The 22,423-nt window shown below is 43.0% G+C and overlaps 3 protein-coding genes across 3 annotated transcripts in view; 2 read left to right on the top strand and 1 right to left on the bottom strand.

Moving 5' to 3' along the window:
* Positions 1 to 3,128: 3,128 nt before the first annotated feature.
* On the top strand, positions 3,129 to 8,814 carry LOC131882320 (NAD kinase 2, mitochondrial-like). Its single transcript, XM_059229432.1, has 5 exons — positions 3,129 to 3,285; positions 5,651 to 5,919; positions 6,922 to 7,162; positions 7,235 to 7,814; positions 8,362 to 8,814. Exons 2-5 carry the CDS (start codon positions 5,800 to 5,802, stop codon positions 8,693 to 8,695), a joined length of 1,275 nt encoding a protein of 424 aa, XP_059085415.1. The 5' UTR covers positions 3,129 to 3,285; positions 5,651 to 5,799; the 3' UTR covers positions 8,696 to 8,814.
* Positions 8,815 to 10,792: 1,978 nt separating this feature from the next.
* Positions 10,793 to 12,702, bottom strand: LOC131882323 (ribosome biogenesis regulatory protein homolog; the record flags this gene model as incomplete). Its single annotated transcript, XM_059229437.1, is given in 4 exon segments — positions 10,793 to 11,416; positions 11,569 to 11,690; positions 11,793 to 11,946; positions 12,490 to 12,702. Coding segments are annotated over 4 exon segments (1,017 nt in total). The 3' UTR covers positions 10,793 to 10,876.
* A 3,045-nt stretch (positions 12,703 to 15,747) lies between these two features.
* Positions 15,748 to 22,423, top strand: part of LOC131882316 (germ cell-less protein-like 1) — a 26,185-nt gene continuing 19,509 nt past the window's right edge. The window contains exons 1-4 of the mRNA XM_059229427.1: positions 15,748 to 16,099; positions 17,272 to 17,442; positions 18,780 to 18,929; positions 19,002 to 19,238. Coding sequence (XP_059085410.1) covers positions 15,809 to 16,099; positions 17,272 to 17,442; positions 18,780 to 18,929; positions 19,002 to 19,238 — 849 coding nt within the window. The 5' untranslated portion in view covers positions 15,748 to 15,808. The remainder of the gene's footprint in view (positions 16,100 to 17,271; positions 17,443 to 18,779; positions 18,930 to 19,001; positions 19,239 to 22,423) is intronic.

Here is a 22,423-nt window from a genome sequence, read left to right on the forward strand (position 1 = left end):
ACTTTTTCTATGACCTATAAAGCAAGTTTTTTGTATCCATTTGTCTTAGATTTTCATACAATGATGGTATTAATTTTAGAGATCACTCATCTACTTTGTCCTGGATCATGATGTCAGGATACTTCTAAAGTGACTTTCACTATGAAGTCATAGAAATGTGCCTACATGTAAATGCAATATTTCGTTGATGTAAAAGGCAAGACTTTATTTTTGAACCCATGAATTTAGGGTCAATTGTAGTGACCGCAGAGGCTTAATGTGCGTTTTGAGAGCACCTTCAAGTCCTCGAGAATCCAGGCTAATTCGAACAATGAAGTCCACATCTCTTCTTTACTCTTCTTTAATATTCGTTGCCCCGCTTCAAAAGCTTAGTATTACTGCCAGTCTCTCTTCTTATGCTGACGATACAAAGTTAGTTTCTGGTAGGAATGGCCAAGATTGCACTAGCCTTGCAAAGGACCTAGAAATAATCTATTCTTGGGTTACTGAGAGTAATATTGCCCTGAACGGAATGAAATTCCGCTCAATGACCTTCGGGTCAAGTCCTTTGAATACTCCACTCGTAGATAATGGAGGTAAAGATATTGAGCAGGTCTCATCAATCAAAAATTTAGGTGTAGTCCTCCAAAATAATGGAAAGTTCGTTGAGCATATCCAGTTGAAGGTTTGTCAAATGTGTGGTTGGATCTGATTCTGTACGGCTTCAAAAGCATTCACAATAATAATTATAATTCTTACAATTACAATTTTTTTTATTTGTAATTCAGTTACTTACAAGTCCACTTTTATACAAAATTATACGTCATTTGCAAATGGATAAGGACCATGTCTTGTAATTTTCCTGCCATTTTTGCTTGTAGTTTACCTAAGGGTTTATATAAGATTGTTTTGTGATTTTAGTTGGATTTACTGTCACTGCCAAGATGGCGCTGTTGGTGTTGTCATCATCTCCATATTTCTTTAAATATGTCAAAATTAGTATGACCTCTTGTCAGAGCTACGTTTGTAAAGGGGAAATGCAACGAAAATTGTTTGATTTTATTTTGTTAGAAAATGCCGAACTGAACGCCTTTCAATTTAGCATCCGAGGTTTGCAAAAGACGCTAGAATTTGATAAGATAGATTTGTCCAAAGCATATAAAAAACAACAGAGGAAGATTTTGTGTGCTGAACGATGATGTATAAGAATAACTTTAAAGTCTTTGCCAGGAATGTGCCATCTGTGTAAAAATGCAATCGTAATTTCTAATTGAAAAAGCTCAGTTACATTGATCCAAATGTAATCAATTACAATTACTCTGAGTTCAAACGCAATTAATTGCAATAATAATTACATTCAAATGGAATTGCAATTACATTTACAATACATGTCTGCTGACCAATAACACGTATGCAATACTCCTTTTGAAAGGTCGGACTAAATACTTGTTTCGTCTTTAAGGGTAATTTTCAGATGGCTGTCAAAGCAAATTTTCCTTACAATAGAAACTCTTCGCGTTCAGACAACTGCTCACATCAAACCTCTAGATATGTTGCTTGACGGCAAAACAAGTTATTTTCATAAGACACAAAATCATTTCATTTTCTTATTCCTTCACTTCATAGCCTTGTTCTACTTCCCTCGCTTTACACATTTTTGTACGTTGATGCGATTGGTTCAGCATTTTGAAGACTACATCTTGACGATAACGCGATGTTATTTGACTAGATTTCGCTAAAGCGTTTAGCAGAATAGACCTTATAGTATTGCTCAATTACTTAGCTGACATAGGAATTCAGTGAGTTTTTAATCCGGGCCAAGATAATTGTTGACAAATCCCACCTCGAACGTCATAGTTGACAATGCTTGGGCAAACGCAAAACGTGACTTCTGGAGTGCCCCAAGGATCAACCCTTGATCCTCCACTACTTACACTTCTTAAATCACAGTTTATAAAAGCCATCAATATCTTTGTATACCACGATACCAAGGCAACTTGGGGATAACTATGTTCACACTCAAATCGGAAAAAAACGACTTGGATCAGATTTATGATTGGGCACTTGGATAAAGCATTACCGATGGAAGTTAAATGGTGAAAAGTTATTGATCCCAATTGATCCCAAGGTGTTGAATAAACGGACCTATTTACTGTACATAGATGATTATCAAAGCTCACTCGAGTTGCTCGCCTCGGTAGAAGATGTGGAAACTTTATTCAGAATGATGGTAAGTGTGAGGAACATATTCAGATTAAACTAAGCATGGCCTTACCGACAAACGGCTGGATAACCTGCACCTTCAAATTCAGAGACTCATTTGCCATGAAAGCCTTAATTCAAACGATCAACCCCACTTGGAGTATATACCCATCTCCCATTTGGCCTGGGCCTCGGACAACAGGGCTAACCAAACTCGTAAAGGTCCAAAGGAGTTTCGTGCGAAAAATTGCAGGTTTCGGCCAACTTAATCATTGGGATCGACTCACGGAGATATGAAGGTTGTCTTTTTCCTTACTTTTAAAAATGTTACATTTACCCCAACCCATATATGAGCTGAACACACAGTTTGAGTGAGAAAAGTGAATTCATTTAGCAATCGATTTCAACGGTAAAGATTTTCATTTTTCATTTTTTTTGTAAACGCGTTATTTTTGCGTTAATTGTAAAAAAAAGAATATTTGCTGGAAAAGAGGCAAAGACTTATCCCCTGAGTTCATATTTCGAAAATACTTGTTCTTTCTAAAGCAAAGGCCTACGAGCCTTTACGCGGGCCCATCTTACCTCATCATTTTAATAGTATACATTGTACATTTTCTGTTACAAATCAAGCGTCATGCAAACAGGAATGATTTTCCATGGTTTAGGTGATTCCCCCTAAGTCCTTCAAAATCATATGGTATCGTCTTATTGAAAATAAAAATGGGCCACCTAATTCTTAGTAAAATATAAGAAGTTGATATTGCTAATACTACGTTAAAAACATGATCTTTGAATACAGAATTCTATTCGCTCGTCCCGAAATGACAATTCCTAATAACATAGCAATGACAGACAGGCAACCTTGGTCTCGACAATGAAGCTTCATGTTCTAAAATTTATATCGTAGAGAGGTTTGGCGATTCAAAACTGGCCATTCCGTAAGTAAGATTATCGTTGACGTCAGACAAAGAGGAAAACATAACCTAGATGGAGAGTGTCCCAAACTTTTCTGCGTTGTCAGTTGCACTGAGATTCTCTGTTGCCTCTCTTGCCAGGACCTATTGAAAACGGTAGTAAAGAAGAGCCGGTTCAAGTGGAAAACAGGTAAATGCAATAATTCCTTGTGCAGAATAAGCAAAATGCATTCGTTAGATATTTATTGATCCCGCTAATTCCGAAAGGCAATCTTCAGCAACTCAGGAAGAAAATAAGTCCAAAGCTTGAAAGGGTTGCCAACTGGCATCTGGTTGTACGTGTCGGACATTTTACAAACCTGCCCTTTTCATGGACACATGTTTGCCGTACCCATTCTAGACATCCACATCGTTTAGTGATACCTGATGGTTTGGCCAATGTTTAATGTCAACAAACCCTCTAAATCAAATCATTAGTTTCCTCTTCATTTTTTTTATTGAAGTATGTTTCGATCATTAGTGAGGGCAGATATTTCTTGAAGGCAACATTACTTCAATGCAATGTTCTAGGGGGAATTGTTTCTCATTATCGTCGAAAAGTCTTAATTTTTGTACCCAAACTCTGAGTCAGTACCTCCAGCTCACTAGCGGGAAAAAGCGCCAAAAATGTGCCAACTGGTGGTTTAATCGAAATTGCACCATTCAAAGCTTAAATGAAGTGAGAATACAATCCTCCTGTGGTTATTAACTCATACATTTGGACCAATTTTTGACATCTCTCTTTTTTAAGCTACCCAAGTTTGAAACATCTAGGGGCCTCTGCTCTTTTTTCAATACTGGCACATACTGTTTTGTAATCAATGACTTGAAGCACAAATAATATTTTGGAAAAGAAACTCTAAAAAAATGTTTCTCTTATTCATGTTTCAATGAATCTTGATGCATCAGATTTTATTTTCAAGCCACAAGTAATTTTTTAGTTAGGAGCTCAAAATATGGATTCTCTATTGTGAAGTCAGATATATTTTGGGCGAGATTTTCCGTAGAGTTCGATTCCCTCTGGACAACGAGACAGGGTAGTACAAAGAGTGAGTCCCAAATTTGAATCACGAAACATTTTCCCAAGAATTTATCAAAACTAACAAAAGTCTTTATACTACTTTAGAATAGCTTTTAAATAGTTGGGAATGAAGGAAAATTGCGCAAACGATATCATTGGCGTAAGTGAAACACCTTTTGAATTATAACAAATATTATACAATAGAAATTGGGATCAATATTTAAATTTGGGTTGGGAAAAGAATAATAATCATTCAAAAAAAATCCCTTATTTTCACTTTAATCCTCGTATCAAGCGCAAAACTCGCCACCATAGGCTATTCTATTAAAAGTTGAGGTCCAATGCTCAATAGGAATTGTAAAAGTGTGGTTATCCACATAGATTTATCTTTGTCGTTGGTGTGAGCATTTATGGGTCCACATCACGTCGCTTGTAGAATCGACTGGGGATTGTCGTTGAGCCTGATTCTTGTTGTCCTTGAATGCTCTCGCTTGAAATGTTTCCGATGATGCTGACAAATCACGGATATCATGCAAAATGCATGACAATGGCAAACCAGTTTGAGAGTAGTTTTAGTTTTTTAATTGCCATGGAGCATGGCGGGTCCATCATCGTTGCATATTTGGCCAAAATCTCGGGATAGTAAAGTTATAGTCATAATAACATAATTACTATTATTATTATCATTATCATTATCATCATAGTGTGTCAAAGGTTGTCCGAACCCGCTCGACGGAACTTACGTACTTCAGGGAACAAACGGGTTCTCATTTTTAAGCTCGTCTTCGTCTTTGCCGGGCGGACGAATTCCAGTAACATATTCCATATCAATTGACCAGCTAAACTTGGATGTATTCATCCTTAGACTGGATGTTCTCTCTGATGTCTCAATATTGTCTGGATTTGTCAACGAAGACATGCGCTTAACAGGGGTGGGCACGAATCATGTTGGCTATGTGAAAGAACTTGCGACCACTCGAATTTGGCGCTCTGATTTGGGTGATGCTGTTGAATTTTGAATTTAAAGTAGAGAAAAAAGAGAAAGGAGCTCACTAAATTATTCAAAAAAGTATTATGTAATCACAATATTCCTCTTTTTTTCTTAGGAAATATCTTTGTTTTAAGTGTGTGATGAATGGCCATTAGGGAATCAATTCTGTGGAGGAAAATTTCCAAGTTTTGCCATTTCTAATTATTACCCATGATCTTGATTTTAAGGGATCGAGAATGCTTGCAGAAGTTGTATGTACTAGACAACTTGCTATTTATTACAAATAAGTATCAAGAATATGTAGATAGTTTAGCCTGGTCATTGGGCTTATTTTAAAGAAGATCTGGGGTTTGTTTTCGCACCGGGTGAGTACAGATCTGTTCAGGATAGCCAGTGAGCGGGTGGGCTGTGAAAGGAGCATCGGAGATTCTTCGATCTATTAAGAAATCACAAACATGTGTGGCACATGGCCGACATTTTTGATGGTGTCCGTCTCGATTTCAGCCCAAATTCTCACCATTCGTCTACCGATTTGATTGGCTCACTTCGCCAATCGCTGGTAGCTGTTTAGGACGTGAATGAAGGAGTGACCGAGAGGTGCAGCAATCAAGCAAACAAGCAAGCAAGCTCCTGTTCCTTTCGAAGGTGCCAAGATGCACGTGGGAAGATTTCGGAAGCTTATCGCCACTTCCCAATATCCCCAAGTGCTCAAGAGACTCCTTTGTGACGATCCCAAGGAGTTCCATCCCAAGAAGGCTTTAGTGTTGAGTAAAGTAAGTTAGTTGGATTTCAATTTCATTTGTCCCGAACAATTATTTTGAGGTCTTGGTCGGACAATCATTTCTTGTTTGGAGTAAATGCCGCAATTATTGCACGATGGGTTGATAGTGGGTTTCATTTTACGTCAGGGTCACTTACGATTTCGAGATATTTCTGACGGAACCTAATTAAGCATAAGTATCAATTTTCCCGAAATTTAGATTTAAGTTTTTAAAAAGATTTATTTTCATGAACTAACTGTTTTTTAACTAATAAGCTAAAACCATTTCAACATATTCAACAGAATTACCAACAAAGCAATACTCACTAATTCCGCGGTCATTTTGTCCGAGTTCTAAAATTAAGCTGTAACATTTTTGACCTGATTTTAATTGAGTTTGTTGGATTTTTTTCAGGATTCATATTACTGTGGCAGTGACAAGCCACTCTTTGAAACGTTTCCTGGCATACTTAAAATTTTAAAGAAAAAAACGTACAAAAGTTTATTGCTGGTTTTTGGTATGGTTTTTGATGGTCTAGGCGGGTTTTGGCGCTCCCTGGTTCTATGGCTATTTCCTTAAACGCCAGTAACAAGGCACAGCAAACTTGGTAATGCCCCTTTTCCCTCTCTTTTCAATCCTTTTAGTACCTAGGTGCTATGCATTCATGGACATGAATGCTTTGCGTCTTAACATTTCTCCTTTCGTTTATTTATGTTGAAATTTTTTTTCTCTCCAATTCAATCGATGTTTGTTTAAAATGGCGGTATTTTGAATAAAATGAATAGCCTCGAGCTCAAAGTAACAATAAGTAATAAACCTTTCAAAAAGAGGGGGTTGATGGTCGAATTTTTTTCTCGTCAAAAACTGAATGGGAATCGCTTTTTTCAAATTGTGAATTTTTTACTTCACCTTAACCAAAGGAAAACATCTTGGTATTTTTTTTTTTCACAAACTGTCCAATATTTGTTCCAATTGAGTCAAATTATGCATTACATATCTGGTTCGCACATCCAGGTGAGCCGATATGAGTTCGAAAAGTACCGTCACAGGGCCAAATCCGATCTGGAACTGGAGAAATTGCTTTTGAAACGGGGCTCGAATTTCCAAGCTCTGAAGAAACACCACGACATTCACAAGAGGACAGAATCTCAACTGATCCAGGCTCTAGAAGACCAAGGCATCGAAACCAAGATTTGCCAACGCTTTGAATACACGGATAGCGCCGTCAAATGGGCCGATATCATCTTCAGTGCAGGTCACAAGTCTCGACATGATAGTCTATGTGTCCATGCTTAACCAATGCTCAATGTTCCCTTTTCTTTTTTAGGCGGAGATGGGACGTTTCTGATGGCGGCTTCGAAATTGAACCATCATCGGAAACCATTGGTCGGGATCAATACCGACCCGCAACGCTCAGAGGGTTATCTATGTTTACCCAAATATTTTTCCGACCACGTGGGGGAGGCAGTGGAAAAGATCGGCATTGGCGCGTTCTCGTGGTTTCTCCGCAAACGCTTGCGGATCACCCTCATCGGAGACCGTGACAAGATCTCTGAAAAGGCTCTGGAGCTTCACTCCCAGCAACTAACCTACCCGGAATATCGTTATGTTGAGCTGATCAATGAGACCACAGAACCATCCGACCATCCCCTGGTGGACAACCCGGAGTCCAATGGGAACAGCGATCTAAAGTTGAGTAAAAGGGTGCTACCCATTTTGGCGCTCAACGAGGTTTTCGTTGGCGAGAGCCTTTCTTCGCGAGTGTCTTATCTTGAGGTGCAATTGGACCAGGACAAGGTGTTCAAGACGAGGAATTCCGGGCTGATCATCTCCACTGGCACCGGATCCACATCGTGGACGTTCAATGTGAATAAACTGACTCATCAATCCGTCGAGTCATTATTAAGGTATGGGGTCGGTCTTGGATTTGTAACGATTTCATCGGATTGTGACCTGTTTTGGGAAATACCAACCGCAGCATGGACTTTGGACAAGTCATGGATTCCTATTTTTCCAAAATTGAGCTTGATCACTTGAGACAAAAATGTGTTTTTTTTTGCTTTTGTAATAATCACAATGAGGTGGTTGTGTACTCTACATAATCACGACTTTAACTCTTCAGAGGTATGTAGTTTTTGACCTTTTTGGCCAATCATGTTTTTTGAACAAATTTTGAGATAAAGTTAGTTTTACATTACCATTTTAATAGCGGCTACGCTTTGTGCCAACAGTTATTGGGCGTCTCATTTTTTTTTTGTTTGCTACAAATTGATTCAAAGTTTTTTATATGAAGGTATTTGTCATCGGTTTAGGGTTATGTTTAAGTAAGATCAAGTTTAAGAAGATTTAGGACCTCCAACTAATTGGTGAAGAGTGATGAGCTTAAGCGGAACCGCAAAGCATTCGTCTCCAAATAAGACCCACAACCAACGATGAATGTGCCGTTGATTTCAGAATTGTGAAAGAAGCCACGGGCTTTCCTCTGAATTGGCAGGACGAGCGGTTGGTGGAGAGTGTGACTGAAAACTTCAATCACGACATCGTATTCAACCCGGAAGCCAACATGATGACCTACACGTTGCGCGACCCGCATTCCGTGGGCACGTTTCCCGATGCCACGGAAAAGAAGCCTCGAGGGCGAGCCGACCGATTGGAGGTCAAATCCCGTTGCTTCGACGCGTGCCTCGTGATTGACGGGAGCCTGTCCTTCAAGTTCAATGACGGCATGAAGGCTGTGATTGAGATCCACGACGAGGACGCCTTGCGGACCATTCAACTGTCGCCCTAGCCTTGGGTCAAGAATTTCGAAAGGGTCCATGACCAATGCTATTTATATACACATGTCTGAAATGAAGTGAAACCACCACCCCCATTTGCTGAGATAATATATATATGAAAGCCCGATAAGCTGATCTATTCTTAGCCAATACTAAGAAAAATGAGGGGGGAATCGTTGACAGAGGAAGGGTTCAGGATCCTGGGGGAAATCTATGAGATCGCTTTTGTCATCCAGCCCGATATGCTCACATAGAAACATTGCATCAATGCTTCCAAAGGATGCTTGTAGGTTCCCTTGGAAGTGGTCGAGCCAAGGAAGTCAATCAGCCGAGTCAAAAAGCAAAGATGGAGGCCAAACAAGTCGCAATCGTTGTCCAAGCAATTAACATCAAGTACCGATGCATCTATTCATCTGTGATTCTAGTGGAACCATTCGATGAAGAAGCACTCATTCATGAACCACTGGACTATGCTATGATAGTCTTGGATGATGGAGTTGAGAACTAACAAGTCGGAATCGACAATTGAGACAATCTACAAATGAGACTGAAACTTGACATCTACATCTAATTTTTTCACCTCGATCGAGCCCCGTGATCAAAAGTTATGCCCTCTCAAATCCTACTGCGTAACTCTAGGCAGGATGAATGAACTTTGTCCCCTTGAGGTAATTGTTTACCGGAAGAGGGTGAAAGCCAATATTCGTTTGGTGCTGTTGTAAATGTACTGCATTTTCAGGGAGCATAACTTTTTATCCAACCGTTCGATTGAGGTGAAATTTGAAATAGGTACGTCATTGCAGTGAACAGGGTCCAGTTTAGCTTGAAGACAAATGTAATAATGCCATGTCTCAAATCGGAAATGCTTATTTTCAACCTTAATGTTCCCCCGCCGTCTATATTCCAGTGGTTCATGACTCATCCCATATTTATCTTCCGTAGTATATACTTGCAACGAAAGTCGGATGTTGACAAACCTGTTTCCACCCAACAAGTATATTTTCTTCGGTGGAAATGCTCAGGACTACAACGTATATAAATACAGGGTCCTGCATATGTTTTCTGTTCTAAGGATTGGGAGATGAAATGGATTAACTTTTGCAATGTAATTGATTTCAAGTACATTGGCTTTCAAATTGAATTCATTGCAACTTCACTTATAATTTTGTACTATTGAAAATCAGTATTGATTGTTTGGGATTTTGTGTCCATATATTATGTGGGGCATTTTGGACACAAATTCGATGAAAAAGGGCCTACATGTATGAATCTTAAACTACTCGGAAACAATTTCATGGATTTAATCGTAATTTATAGTTTTGTGTTAAGTAATAAGAGAGCTCCAATTTTCCTGTGCATAGGCTTGTGAGAGCTGTAGTTTTTGGTCTGAATTAGAATTACATAACGCAGTAAAATTAACGCTGTTCCTGACGATTTTCCAAGCAAAAATGGAGGAAAAATGTGGTGGTTTTTTTTCTTTCGAAACTTGATGCCTGATGAGAAGACCTCAAAAAGAGTTGCCCAAAATAATGTCTTTCAAGTTGGAAAAACAAGAAAAATGGCCAAAAAAGGATGAAAACATGGAAAGAAACGTTATTAATATGCAAAAAAAGTGTTTTACATTGACAATTGGTCGTTTTTAGCCTCTTTTAGCCCCTTTGCTGCATTTTCTCTGTTACAAAAAGATAGGTACCTACCTTCATGGTTATCCATTGAGCTTCTTCATTTCATTTGCAAGAAATCGGGATTCCCTTTTGTGCAATGTTTGATAGTAACATACTTTTTTAATTGATACGTCCGGCCCAAGATGCTTCGACAAGTTGCTTTTTTCACAAGGAATGCATAGGTGTGGCCAGGGTGGCCAACGAATTTCTCATCAATGCCCTTCTCCCTCAAGTTGTTACATATAAAAATTGCAAAAAGAGGCAAGGCTAAGCTTTAGATTCAAATTTGCCCCCATTCAAAACACTTTGGCAATCCGACTTGTCATTCAAGGGACGAATGAATCGTCTTCTTCGTTGTTCATTAAATCGAACTCCTTCAGTTCGAAATTTCCAATTTGATGTTATTAACAATTTGTACCTTCAATTTTGTGAGGAACCCACAAGTCTCTGAATGAACATGTATTCTTTTCATTATTTCAAATCATCGCCAATGCTCCAATGTCAATCCGCGAAAATGCTGGCCACCAATTATCGTCGCTTGCCGCCCCTGCCACTGGCTTTGCCCTTTTTGGCGCGCTCGCCGCTCTTCTTGTTAAATCGTCCTTTGCCTTTTTTCCCGGCCGTTTGTCTCTTCGAGGTTTCGCGCTCTTGATCTTGGTGGAACATTTCCCGCCCAACGGCCTTTTTCAGGTCTAACTTGGGAGCCTTGGATGTGATCTGTTGTAGGATCTTCATGTTCTTGTCCTTCTCGGTGGCACTGACCAAGGGGTCGAATTTGCGTTTCTTGCCTTGGGACGGCTTGATGTTCTTTTCGAGGGAACCGGGCAAATTGGGCTGGAACTTGCCCAAAGAGGCCGTAGACTTCTTGGCCAATTCCGCGGCCTTCTTCAGGTCATTGGGGTTCTTGCCCGTCTGTTTCTCCACCATGGGGGTGACGCCCACTTTGGGGATTTTCACCTTCTTGTTGCGCGCCACGTTGCGCAGCCTTTGGAGCTCGTTCTTGGCCACGCGTTCTCGTTTGCTCTCAATGGCCTTTTCGAATGGATCCTCATCGTCCGGCGCGTTGCCCTACAAAACACCAAATTGAGGGGAAAAATATTGGAACGGGTCGCTTGGTCACGATTTCAAAACACTCTCGGCGGATTCGACTCCGTTCTACATTTGATACACTCGAGGTTTAAACGGCAGGCCCAGACCCAGTATGGGCTTAAAACACTGACCTTGTAGGGCATCATCCAATTCTTGGTCTGTTCGGCCACGGCTTTCTTGTAGCCAAAGCGGGGAATCCAGTCCTTGACCACGTCGTCCCAAACCATGGGCGTCTTCTTCTTCTGCACGATACCTAGAATTTAATAATTTAGCCGAAGAAGAAGAATAATAAGAACAAAAAAATGGCTGGAATCTGGGCTTGAAAAGGCCAGCTGGCAGACCAACCCGCACTCACCTTTCTCCTGGGCGAACTTCTCCCATTTGGTCAACGGTTTGGGCTTGGGAATGGGCTTTTCGCGCGGTAAAGGCGTGACCGGGGCGGGTAGAGCCACACACGTGACTTCTTCGACCCGCACAATGGGCAAACTGAACACGCGATTCATCAACACCTACAATCGAATATCAAGCATGGAGCGAGCGCTCTCAAAAAGCTGGAGTTCATTCATCATGGGCAGAATCCTCCCGTTTTGAACTAGACTTGGGTTCTCCCATCAATACTTGGATTCCCGTCCCCAGAGACGGGCCATCGACCCCTGGCACTCATTCCAGGGGTCGATGGATGGACACAAATTGGGAAGAAACCTTATAACTTAACCTAAGCTAAGCTAACCTAACCTAACATGATTTTAAATTCCCTTCAAGTCTTTCTCTAAACTTTTGAACATTGGGCTACAAATTTAAAAATAAGCACCGCCCAATTAATCAGTGGAGTATAACATTTCTCCGGATATGGGCTACCATGCCTAAAAAAGTTGAATCATTTTCAGCTGGATCAAAATGTTCCTCGTATCCGGCCCAGAATTGATTGAGTTCATGGGATTCAGGGGAGGGGCGAATAGTGTCGAGCTATTGGAGACCTAGACCCCGGATTTTCTTATCCGGACTGACTCTCGGTGGCTAGGTTAACGGCCATCGGCCATCGGCCATCTGACCTGGGCATTTTTTCGGGCCCTGTCGTCCAACTGGTTCCCTTGTTCCACGGAGTGAGTATCGCCTAAAGCATTGGGATCGCTGATCAAAAGATGTCCCGGGTCTAAGACCCATTCCAAAGGACCACTCTCCACTTGACAGGTAGGCAGACTGCTGGCCCGGCCTTGGGCTTGGGCCAAAACCCCCGACACATCCACGGGCATGCTAGGCACTCACTCAATCGATCAATCGAGTGGGCTCCAAGCTCACTGGACGGGCAGCTCAAGTCAATAATCCGGTCTTCACGCGGGCTACGGGTTTTCGGGCAGATGCCTGCAGGCACTGGGGGATATCTGATTGACCTCAGGCACGACTTGGACCGAATGGGCGGCTGTCATTTATCTTCCGTTGGACTGTCAGCTGATAGGATTCAGAGGTTGCTGCCTAGAGGAAGTCAGACCCAGAGAGTGCGAGTAGTCAGGGCTGATGGGGGATGACAGCTGAAAGGCTATAGGGGTATGGGGTCTGAACTTTCAATCGGCTGGAGTGGCCATGTCCACTGGTTACCCATTCAGCCGCATAAAAAAAAACACACAATAAATTTGAGTTTGTTGAATCAATCTCAAGAATTCATCAATGTTCCTTCTTCTGTGATGTTAGCCTGTCTCGTGCCACTTCCAACTTCCCCTCACCCCACCTTACCTTAGGCCAGGTCTGACCTGGGTCTAAGGCCCCCGGGCTGTCTCCCCCGTGGGACTGTTCACCCCATAACAGTAAAACTTTACTTGAATGGACCTGGGCCACAAATGTTCAAGCAACCAAGGGTGTCTACCAACATGGTTGTGGAGGAAACTCAAGCTAGTTTGGAATAACACCACATGCATGTTAAATACTTAACTTCTTCAACATATATTTGACCAATGTTTTGAATTTTGAAGGGTTTGAAATAAGCCCAATTGTGAGAAGTCAATAATTGTGCTGGATTAAATTCAGGCCAGTTTAGCTTCAGTTGAATTGAGGTAAGCTACCTTGAAAATAGTTCAGCCTCTGAACAAGATTAGCTTGCCTTGGCCCAGGTAAGTGTAGTTAAAAATGAATGAAATCCAATTTCAAAATTTGAGACTTAATCAAGGCTTGTAACCTCAATGATAAACCAAATGCCTACCCACATGGATTGCATTTACATTTGCTCCACAACCGTGTTTGAAGATGTCCTCAATTGCTTGAACAATAGTCTCCCTGGTCCATTCAAGTAAAGCTTTACTGATTTCTTTTTTTCTTTAGGCCCATATGAGTGTTGTGACTTTAGATTGTTGGAAATGATTCTTTCCTGAACAACTTGTTGGTCTGACTTGTCACACAAGGTGCCTAAACTATATCTCTCCTGCCTTATAAGATCAAATTGTATCAAGGCATAGCCAATACAGGCAATGCAACACCCACATGTTATTGTGTTCTGTTTCAAAATCATCCAAAATTCACGATGACCAAAGCTGCTTTTGCTCAAAGAAAATCCAAAGGGTTTATTTAATACCCACACCCTTAATTTTTGCTCCCAACCACTTGAGGTAAAAATCTTATCTGCTACAAATAGGCAACTAAATAGAACACCAATAATTAGACTCCCAACAAAAAATGTCGTTTGTATGTCAAGCAGAAATTCAAGATTGTTGCACTAACCCGTTTTTCTCTCCATGCCCAGCTTCAACTCTTTGGCAATTTGTGCTTGACGTGAAAACAACATATCTTGCTGGAGTCTACTAGTAATGACGATACATATGTGCACCTTTTAACTTTTTTTCCCCTTTTTACCTTACCATCATATTTTTACTCTTTCATGATTTGGTCTGATTCAGTTTAAAAGTGTAACCAGAGTCAAAAATATCCGTCACTAATCATATGTAAAGCGTTGAAAGAATTAGTATCAAAACAACGCAAATGCATCAATAAAGAGGGATCTGCCCAATTGCCCCCTTATTTGGTAAAGGCTGACTGACAAAGCGCCCTCTGATTTGCAGCACAGCTCCTCGTTATTGTACTACCATGTCTACAAAGCATTCTGGCACACGTATCCAATGAATCAGAACTACTTCCTCTAGAAGTGGCAGCTGACCCAAAACGGAAGATGTACAACGGTCATACTAGCCTCGCTGGCCCTGAGCTCTTTGGAAAACATGTGCGTTGATCATGGTCGTGTTGATCAACAATGAATCCATTCCATCAGCGTGATGGAAGTCGCCCTTGAGTCAGTCCAATTTCAGCTTTAATCTCCAATTAGAAGGTTCAAACCTAGTAATTGGGGTATGGACTGAATTTATATGAAATAAAAAACAATGGACTTTGATATGAGACCAGATGGGCTAAGTTAGTTTGGACATCCCCCCCAATGATGCTGTGTTATGTTGGACTGGCGCTGGAATGCCACGCTGAAATTAGGCCTTCCCTTCAGCGTGACCAGCCCAAGAGATATATATTTTGAATGGACCAGAGTTTGGTTAATTTTCTCGTTGGCATCTACCTACCGGCCGTCGACTTTATGGTTGCGACTGATCATTATAGACAAGCCGATTTTTTTTTGGAAAAAGAAGCCCATTTTTTACACTAATGTAGATCACATTTTTTTCTTCTGTTACCGATGCAAGTTGAGCCAGCCACAGGCCAGGCCATGTTGTGCGTCACTATTTCCGGACATTTTTTTCTTTTAGTTGTCAAGGCACCCTGTGTATGAGTTTGTTATGTTTGTATCGACGGATAGAGCCACCAGATTTTGCCCTTTGTACTTAATTTTGCGCTTTTGGATCCAATGTGGAAAATTCTGTCAAACAGGATAAATATTCATTTGAGAAATCTCTGACAATAAACAATGAATATCATGAAAAAGACAGGCTGGGGGTGATCATAAAAATGAGGTAAAAAGCGGCAGGGCCAATAATGTGAACCATGAGCCTCTGAAAAATGTCATGAATTCGTCCCAAAAGTAGATTCCACAACTTTTACTGGCTGACCTACAAATTCAATGTGAATTCAGCTATTTGCTGACGAGTTGGATGGTTCCGGCGCTTTTTTTTGGTGCGCTTTTTTTCTAAGGTCGATGTGGAGGCACTTTATGGTGTTCCGAAATTGAAATTGGGTCACTCACGCAGTTGTCAGTCAGTGAGTTATCCCTTTTCCAACCGAGAGTGTCCTGCCTGATTACCTAGCCCGTTGACCCGTACAGATTATCAGACGCCCCACCCACCATGGGAGCCCGCTTTTCTGGGCCTGAGGTGCCAGCTGCCGAGAGTGTCCTGCCTGATTACCTAGCCCGTTGCCCCGTACAGATTATCAGACGCCCCACCCACCATGGGAGCCCGCTTTTCTGGGCCTGAGGTGCCAGCTGCGGTGGCCGCAGTGCCGGATTCCCCGCCACCCAATCGCCGCATGGGCAAACGCCGTCGGCGAGGTTCGTCCTCTTCGGGAGGCTCGACGTCGGGCGATCGGACGCGTGAGTCCCAATTGGAGCGCTACCTGAGCACGCCCACGCCCAAGAAGCTGCAGACCACGTCCAAGTACATCTACGACACACTCTTCACGGCCGCCCACCAATCGGATGTGAGCGTGGCCGCGCTTGGCCAGGTCTGGCCGCTCCACAAAGTGAGTCTCCACACCCTGACACACGAAAGAAGGAGCTCGGGCCAGTTTAGTTCACAGACTCAAGGGCATACGGGTCCCAGGTCAGGTTTTCCACGGGCTGAGCCGTGGCATGGGAGACGGGAAGCTAGAGCGGAGGGTGTACTCATTATCCATCCCAAGATTTGTGCAATTTGCGGAAGAAAAAAAATTCCCTGGCCCTGGTCACCCCAAAGTTTTCGGTTGGGTCAGGTTAGGTTAGTTCGGAAATGTAACAATGATGACTAAACAAGTCACTGTGCCCGAATTTTGGGATGCATAACGGCTACCAGCGTAGGGTCGAGAGGTCCCTCAATGAGGAGCCGACCGGATGATGCATATTTGGTCCATACCTTATCCTCAGGACTGTTGCTGGCTCGACAGCAGAAGTTCGAAAGCATGGCCATCATCCCTGTCTATGCTAATGATACCCATCTGGTTCGGAATGGTCCAGATGCCAGAAGTCGGATGCAGGTCCTCGATCAAGCTAGTCTTGGGTGGCTGAGGGTAACTTATAAGGCATTGAGGTTCGAGACCGTCGGGGACGACGCCTTTACACACTTGTAGGAACGGGGAATGAGTACGTCTTGACGCTAGTAGACCTCGGTATCAACTCCTTTATTAACCGGCCCCAACATCCAGGGTTGCCGGGCACTACACACTCCACTGGCCGATAGTGAATGTAAAGACATCAAAGTCAGCCATCCATAAGCAGGGATGAGAAATTATCAAAAGCCATTTTCTACCACCTGGCAGAAATTGGTGGTAGAAATTGGCCCAAAATAAGTGGCCTAAATGGCAGAAAATGCCCAAAAATGGTAGCAAATAGAATGCTTTGTACTATTCTAAATCATCTTTTTCTAGTATTTACGATCACTTCCGTTAATTTTTAAGCCTACCTGTATGTAGTTTTGACACGTTGGGATGGGTATTTTGCATCGAATGTGAGATACAACCGCTAAACGTCATTGGTGTGTGATCGAGTTTGAATTTTGCCACCGCAATCGATTGGAGTCAGGGATGCCACTTGATCTAAACTTTTTAAAGTCAAAATGACGACAATTGCATTTAAAGAACAGTTATATCGTATTCAAAAACCATTTTGATTAGTGTGAAAAAAAAAAGTGTAAGTGTGTCCGTTCGGAATTTTTTTTCAGCACTACCTGAAGCAATCACCCTATTTCCGGTCCATGTTCTCGGGGGCGTGGCGTGAAAGTGAGGAGAAGGTGATCCAAATCACCATTGCCGATCCCAACGTGGACGTTGCTTCCATGAATCTGGCCTTGGGATCGCTGTATCAAGACGAGGTGTCCGTTGTCCCCGCTCAGGTCAGTTTTTAGTTTTTGATTTATTGGTTTATTGGTTGGTACCACTCAAACCCAGGTTTGCATACGATGTATTGGCAAAAAATTAAAAATAAAAGATAACATGAGGTGAAGAAATAAAACTGGTGTGAGATGAATGTAAGACATCAAAATTAGGCAGGAGTAAGGCATTAGCAGAAACCTATATTAACCATTATATGTTCTAGGTTTTGCCCTCAAGTAATGTCAATCCGAGGTATCATAGAGTTTGTGGGTTATTTTGCAATGAAAAGCTTGTCGTTTTATTTATAATCAACCGTTTTGAAATTGGTAAAACGTGCACTTAAGTGCAACCAAAGGGGTATAAACTGACAATACTTCTAGCGAGCTACTTCTTTAAATTAAATCGCATACAAAACTGCACAGGAACAAAATTATGAGTAAGCCAAATTTGCTAAACGATATGAACGATAAAAATATAGTTTTATGTATGTTTATTTGTAATAGGCATATTAGAGTCGAAGGGTTGATCGTCCGCATCAGTTTCGTTTTCCGTCTTTGGGTGTGTTTAGCGTCGGAAATTTTCTTGAGAAAGGTCGCGAAGGAGATTCAAACCGGAGACCTCACTCATGGTATGAAACTGCTCTCTCTTCCCAATTATCTTTTAGATAAAATTGTTCAAATACTTATTTTTTTTTTATCATCTAAAGTGTGCCGTGGGCCTCACGACTCAATTTCAACCCAATAGGGGAGGTTTAGGCAAGCTCTGGCAGGTTCGTTTGTTTGCTGGTACCAGTGTCAGTGATGCAAGTTTGGGACTTCAAACACGTTTTTGAGAAGCTGACCCTTGTTTCGCATTGCTATATGACGAAAGGTCAGCGTCGATAAAACCAGTTTGAAACGTCAATTTTGCATCACTGGCATTGGCAGGCAAGTTTGTTTGCTGGTACCAGCGCTTGCCTAAATGTCCGAATAGTCGAGAAAAGAGGTTGCGTGATTTTGACAGTAATGCTGCGTTTTGGTTTCTTTCGTTTGAAAACGTTCAAGATGGTTGAATCCTCCCGGTTGGGATACTCCAGATAGATGGATACATGGAAAATTATGTTCAGGATATCCTTGTCATCACTCATTTTTGTCATGGAAAAAGTCAACTTTTTGAATCAAAGTGGGGAATAATACAAAAATTGCAGAAGAAATGTTGAAAAAGATGAATAGAAATGCATTTGCATGTTTTGGAGAGCCCTGGTAGTCGAGCCCTATTGGGGATGGATTCTCCCGTTGCTCTTACCCTCCAAACATTAGTAAGACATGCATTGAAGTATCAATTCCAGTCTAAAATGCTCTTTTTACCATCTCTGTAGGTGATTTCGGTGTTGGCCACAGCCACTTTGCTTCAAATGGAGAGCCTCATCCAGAAATGTCGCGAAATCATGGTGGAAAGCCTCAACTATAAAACGGCCAGCGCTTTCCTGACAGCGGCCGAAACCTACGGTTTACGGGAAGTACGCGAGGTATGCGACTCGTTGGATTGGATGGCATAGGATCATGGTTGACCATATTTATTCTTACATATTCTTCTTTAGGAGTGCGTCCGATGGCTCCAAGTGAATTTATTGCACCATATGCCGGAGAGGCCTGAGGCTTTGAGGGAAATTAGCCCAGCCATTCTGCAAGAGGCCATTGGATCGACGGACTTGTTCGTGCTTCAAACTGAAGTGTCTGTGTATGGATTACTCCGTTTGTGGACCTTTCTACGGATTCATCCCGATTGGAAGGGGGATGCCAATGATGTTGTTCAGCAACCCCATATGTATTTTGTGGTAAGTACCGAAAAGTGTTTCAGAATGTCAGTAGCTTTCCTTGACCAGGAGAAACTTTGAACGACGCGATTGCGTTGATATCGGTTCAAATACTGCGGTTTCGAGTGTTTGATGCAAAACGTGGAATCGCGATGTCCTTTGTCTAGTCGATTATTACATTCAGCTTCATCCAACAACGGGATTAAAGCCCAACAAGTTGTAAAAGATGGCTCTTCTCGCTTGATCATGAACGTCTTCTCTTTGACCGATCGGTTATTTTATACCTAGCTACTAAGGATTGATGTCAGGAGTTTGGTTTCTTGTTATTAAAGGAATGATATTTTTTTTTTTGGTATGGAAATTGATCATTGATGAAACAAATGAAAACCTTAGATATTTCCTGAGTAAAGAGTGTGAACCCTCAATTCCTAGATGGCAGATTTACCCTCATATCGGTAAAAGTTTCCGTATCGTTTAGCTTGACAACAAATGAGTATAGAGTTCCGGCCATACATTTTATTGCATAGTTAAATAATTCAAAAAACAGAGTACGTAATACTGAAACAAAAACTGAATCGGAGGCCAGACGAGTTATAGTGAAATAAAGCTCAATTTTAAGCGGCATCGGTGTAACCAGCCGGTCGGGGTGCCGGGCCATATACGGGTCCTGGCTGATGGGCTTCGGTTGCTCAACATAGTCAGCGGGTTTGGGATGGGTCCAAAGAGCGGACCTGGATTCTCTTGGTTTTGGTTCTGTTCTGTGGGGCCTTGACCCCATCGTGATCGACGGATGGCCTTCATGGCCGGACTTTGAATAGCGGCACCATTGACGGCCTCGCGACCAAAGAGTCCGGTACTCTGGGGCAACGAAGCGGTCTGAGGAGCTGGCATTGGCGCCTCCTGGGTCCCCGTCGGGCCTGAGATCGTTGACCTTGAGGTTGAACTGGATTCGCAGCTGCTTTGGCTCGGGATGGCTGGGGTACTGGAGTGGGGTACTGGCTCGACGGCTTCAACGGCCTCAACGGCCTGGGGCTGGGCTCCTTGGGGCTTGGTCTGTTTACCGCGAGCGCGTTGCGGTTGAGGAACTTTCGAGGCACGCTTGGCAACGGCGGGCCGAGTGCGAGATCGTGGTTGACTGACGGGAGCGGCAGTCGGGGCTGGAGCTGGGACCTGCGTGGATGGAGCAGCCTGAGCCACCGAATTGACTGATTTGTTGTCGGAACGGGCGGAGCCTGGAGGCGGGCGTGAGTTTGTAGGTTGAGTCTGTTGACGTTGTCCCAACGTTTCTTGGGCGCCACCTGTTTCGGAGTCGAGGCTTGAGGCTGGGCTTGACTGACGCGGCTTCCACATTCTTAGCAGCGTCGGATGGGCGGGTAGTCACTTCGGTCGCTTTAGCTGATTTCTTGGCCGCTGAGGCCGGAGATGTGCGGGTAGTCGAGGCCGGCGTTTTGGTCACTTTGGCCTTTTTATTAGCCTGAGGTGCTGCGGTTTGCGAGTCGGCCGCGCGTTTACGGGCGGGCACTTTAGGTTTGGATGCCGGGCCTCTGGGTCAATTTTTCGGGCAATTTGAACAAACGGAAGCACTTTGCCTTGTCCGACATTCTTCAGATTTCCGTTTTTTGGTGCCACCCACCAAAGCTTTTTTCAAATGATTGTTAACGGGCTTTTGATCGTTGCCCACAGTGAAATTGGCCATGATGTACTTGAGGATGGCTTGACGGCTGGAGCCTTTGCGGTCTTGCAAGTGCTTCAGCGCCTCATGGACCATCTTGGCATAACCAGGATGGGCCGAAACGGCCTTGGTTGTACCCACAGCCTTAACTTTAGCCGGAACGACTGATGGAGCCACACCAGCAGCCACTTTCACGGCCACCGGAGCTTTGATGGAACCAGCGGCTTGGCAGCTTTGGCCGGAGCCTTCGCCGCCCGTCCTCGCTTGAGATTCCCTTGAGTCCGGGGTACGGGTGTACGAGCAACTACGGCCAGAGTCATAGTTGTTTGAAACGGGAGCTTGAGAACTTCGAATGAGATGTCTCTGGGATAGGATCTAACAGTGTAGTGATGAACGGAGCGCATCTTCCTCGTTTTTATACGCTATGACGTCATGCGCAATCGAACCGAAGAGAGGCGTTCATTCCTACTCTATCCAGGATGATATGCAGTTGAATCCAGTTTCAGTCAGATGGAAAGGCGCGCTCGAGGTTGAGTGACCGACTGTTTCAGAGATGGTCTCTGTGTGCGAATTGGAACTGCAATCATAATGTTTCAGTCCTAACAAGACAAAAAAAAACTATGCTGTTTATGTCATGACACTGAAATTGTCCTTTCACACTATGAGAGGACAATTTGCCGAAACGGCCTTGGTTGTACCCACAGCCTTAACTTTAGCCGGAACGACTGATGGAGCCACACCAGCAGCCACTTTCACGGCCACCGGAGCTTTGATGGAACCAGCGGGCTTGGCAGCTTTGGCCGGAGCCTTCGCCGCCCGTCCTCGCTTGAGATTCCCTTGAGTCCGGGGTACGGGTGTACGAGCAACTACGGCCAGAGTCATAGTTGTTTGAAACGGGAGCTTGAGAACTTCGAATGAGATGTCTCTGGGATAGGATCTAACAGTGTAGTGATGAACGGAGCGCATCTTCCTCGTTTTTATACGCTATGACGTCATGCGCAATCGAACCGAAGAGAGGCGTTCATTCCTACTCTATCCAGGATGATATGCAGTTGAATCCAGTTTCAGTCAGATGGAAAGGCGCGCTCGAGGTTGAGTGACCGACTGTTTCAGAGATGGTCTCTGTGTGCGAATTGGAACTGCAATCATAATTGTTTCAGTCCTAACAAGACAAAAAAAACCTATGCTGTTTATGTCATGACACTGAAATTGTCCTTTCACACTATGAGAGGGACAATTTTTCGCTTAAAAACCATGGGCAATGCGTACCAAATCATTCACTGGTGTGGCTGTGTCTGTGCCCTTGGTTGTGCGCGCATAGCAGGCAGAAATGTAGACAAGTCCAGAACAGGCAGAGGAGAAGAAGGGGGGAGGGTGTTTTGTACCTATGGCATGTGGAAACTCAAACCAGACTGATCTGGATCGGTCCGAGGCTGACAGGGAAAAGGGGGTCGAGAAAATGAACGTTGGAAAATTTATCGACCAACTGGGACAATCTGTTTCCCACTTTGCCACGTAGCAGTAGAAAATGAGT

Source organism: Tigriopus californicus, chromosome 6 (assembly GCF_007210705.1).
Source record: "Tigriopus californicus strain San Diego chromosome 6, Tcal_SD_v2.1, whole genome shotgun sequence".
Taxonomy (NCBI): domain Eukaryota; kingdom Metazoa; phylum Arthropoda; class Copepoda; order Harpacticoida; family Harpacticidae; genus Tigriopus; species Tigriopus californicus.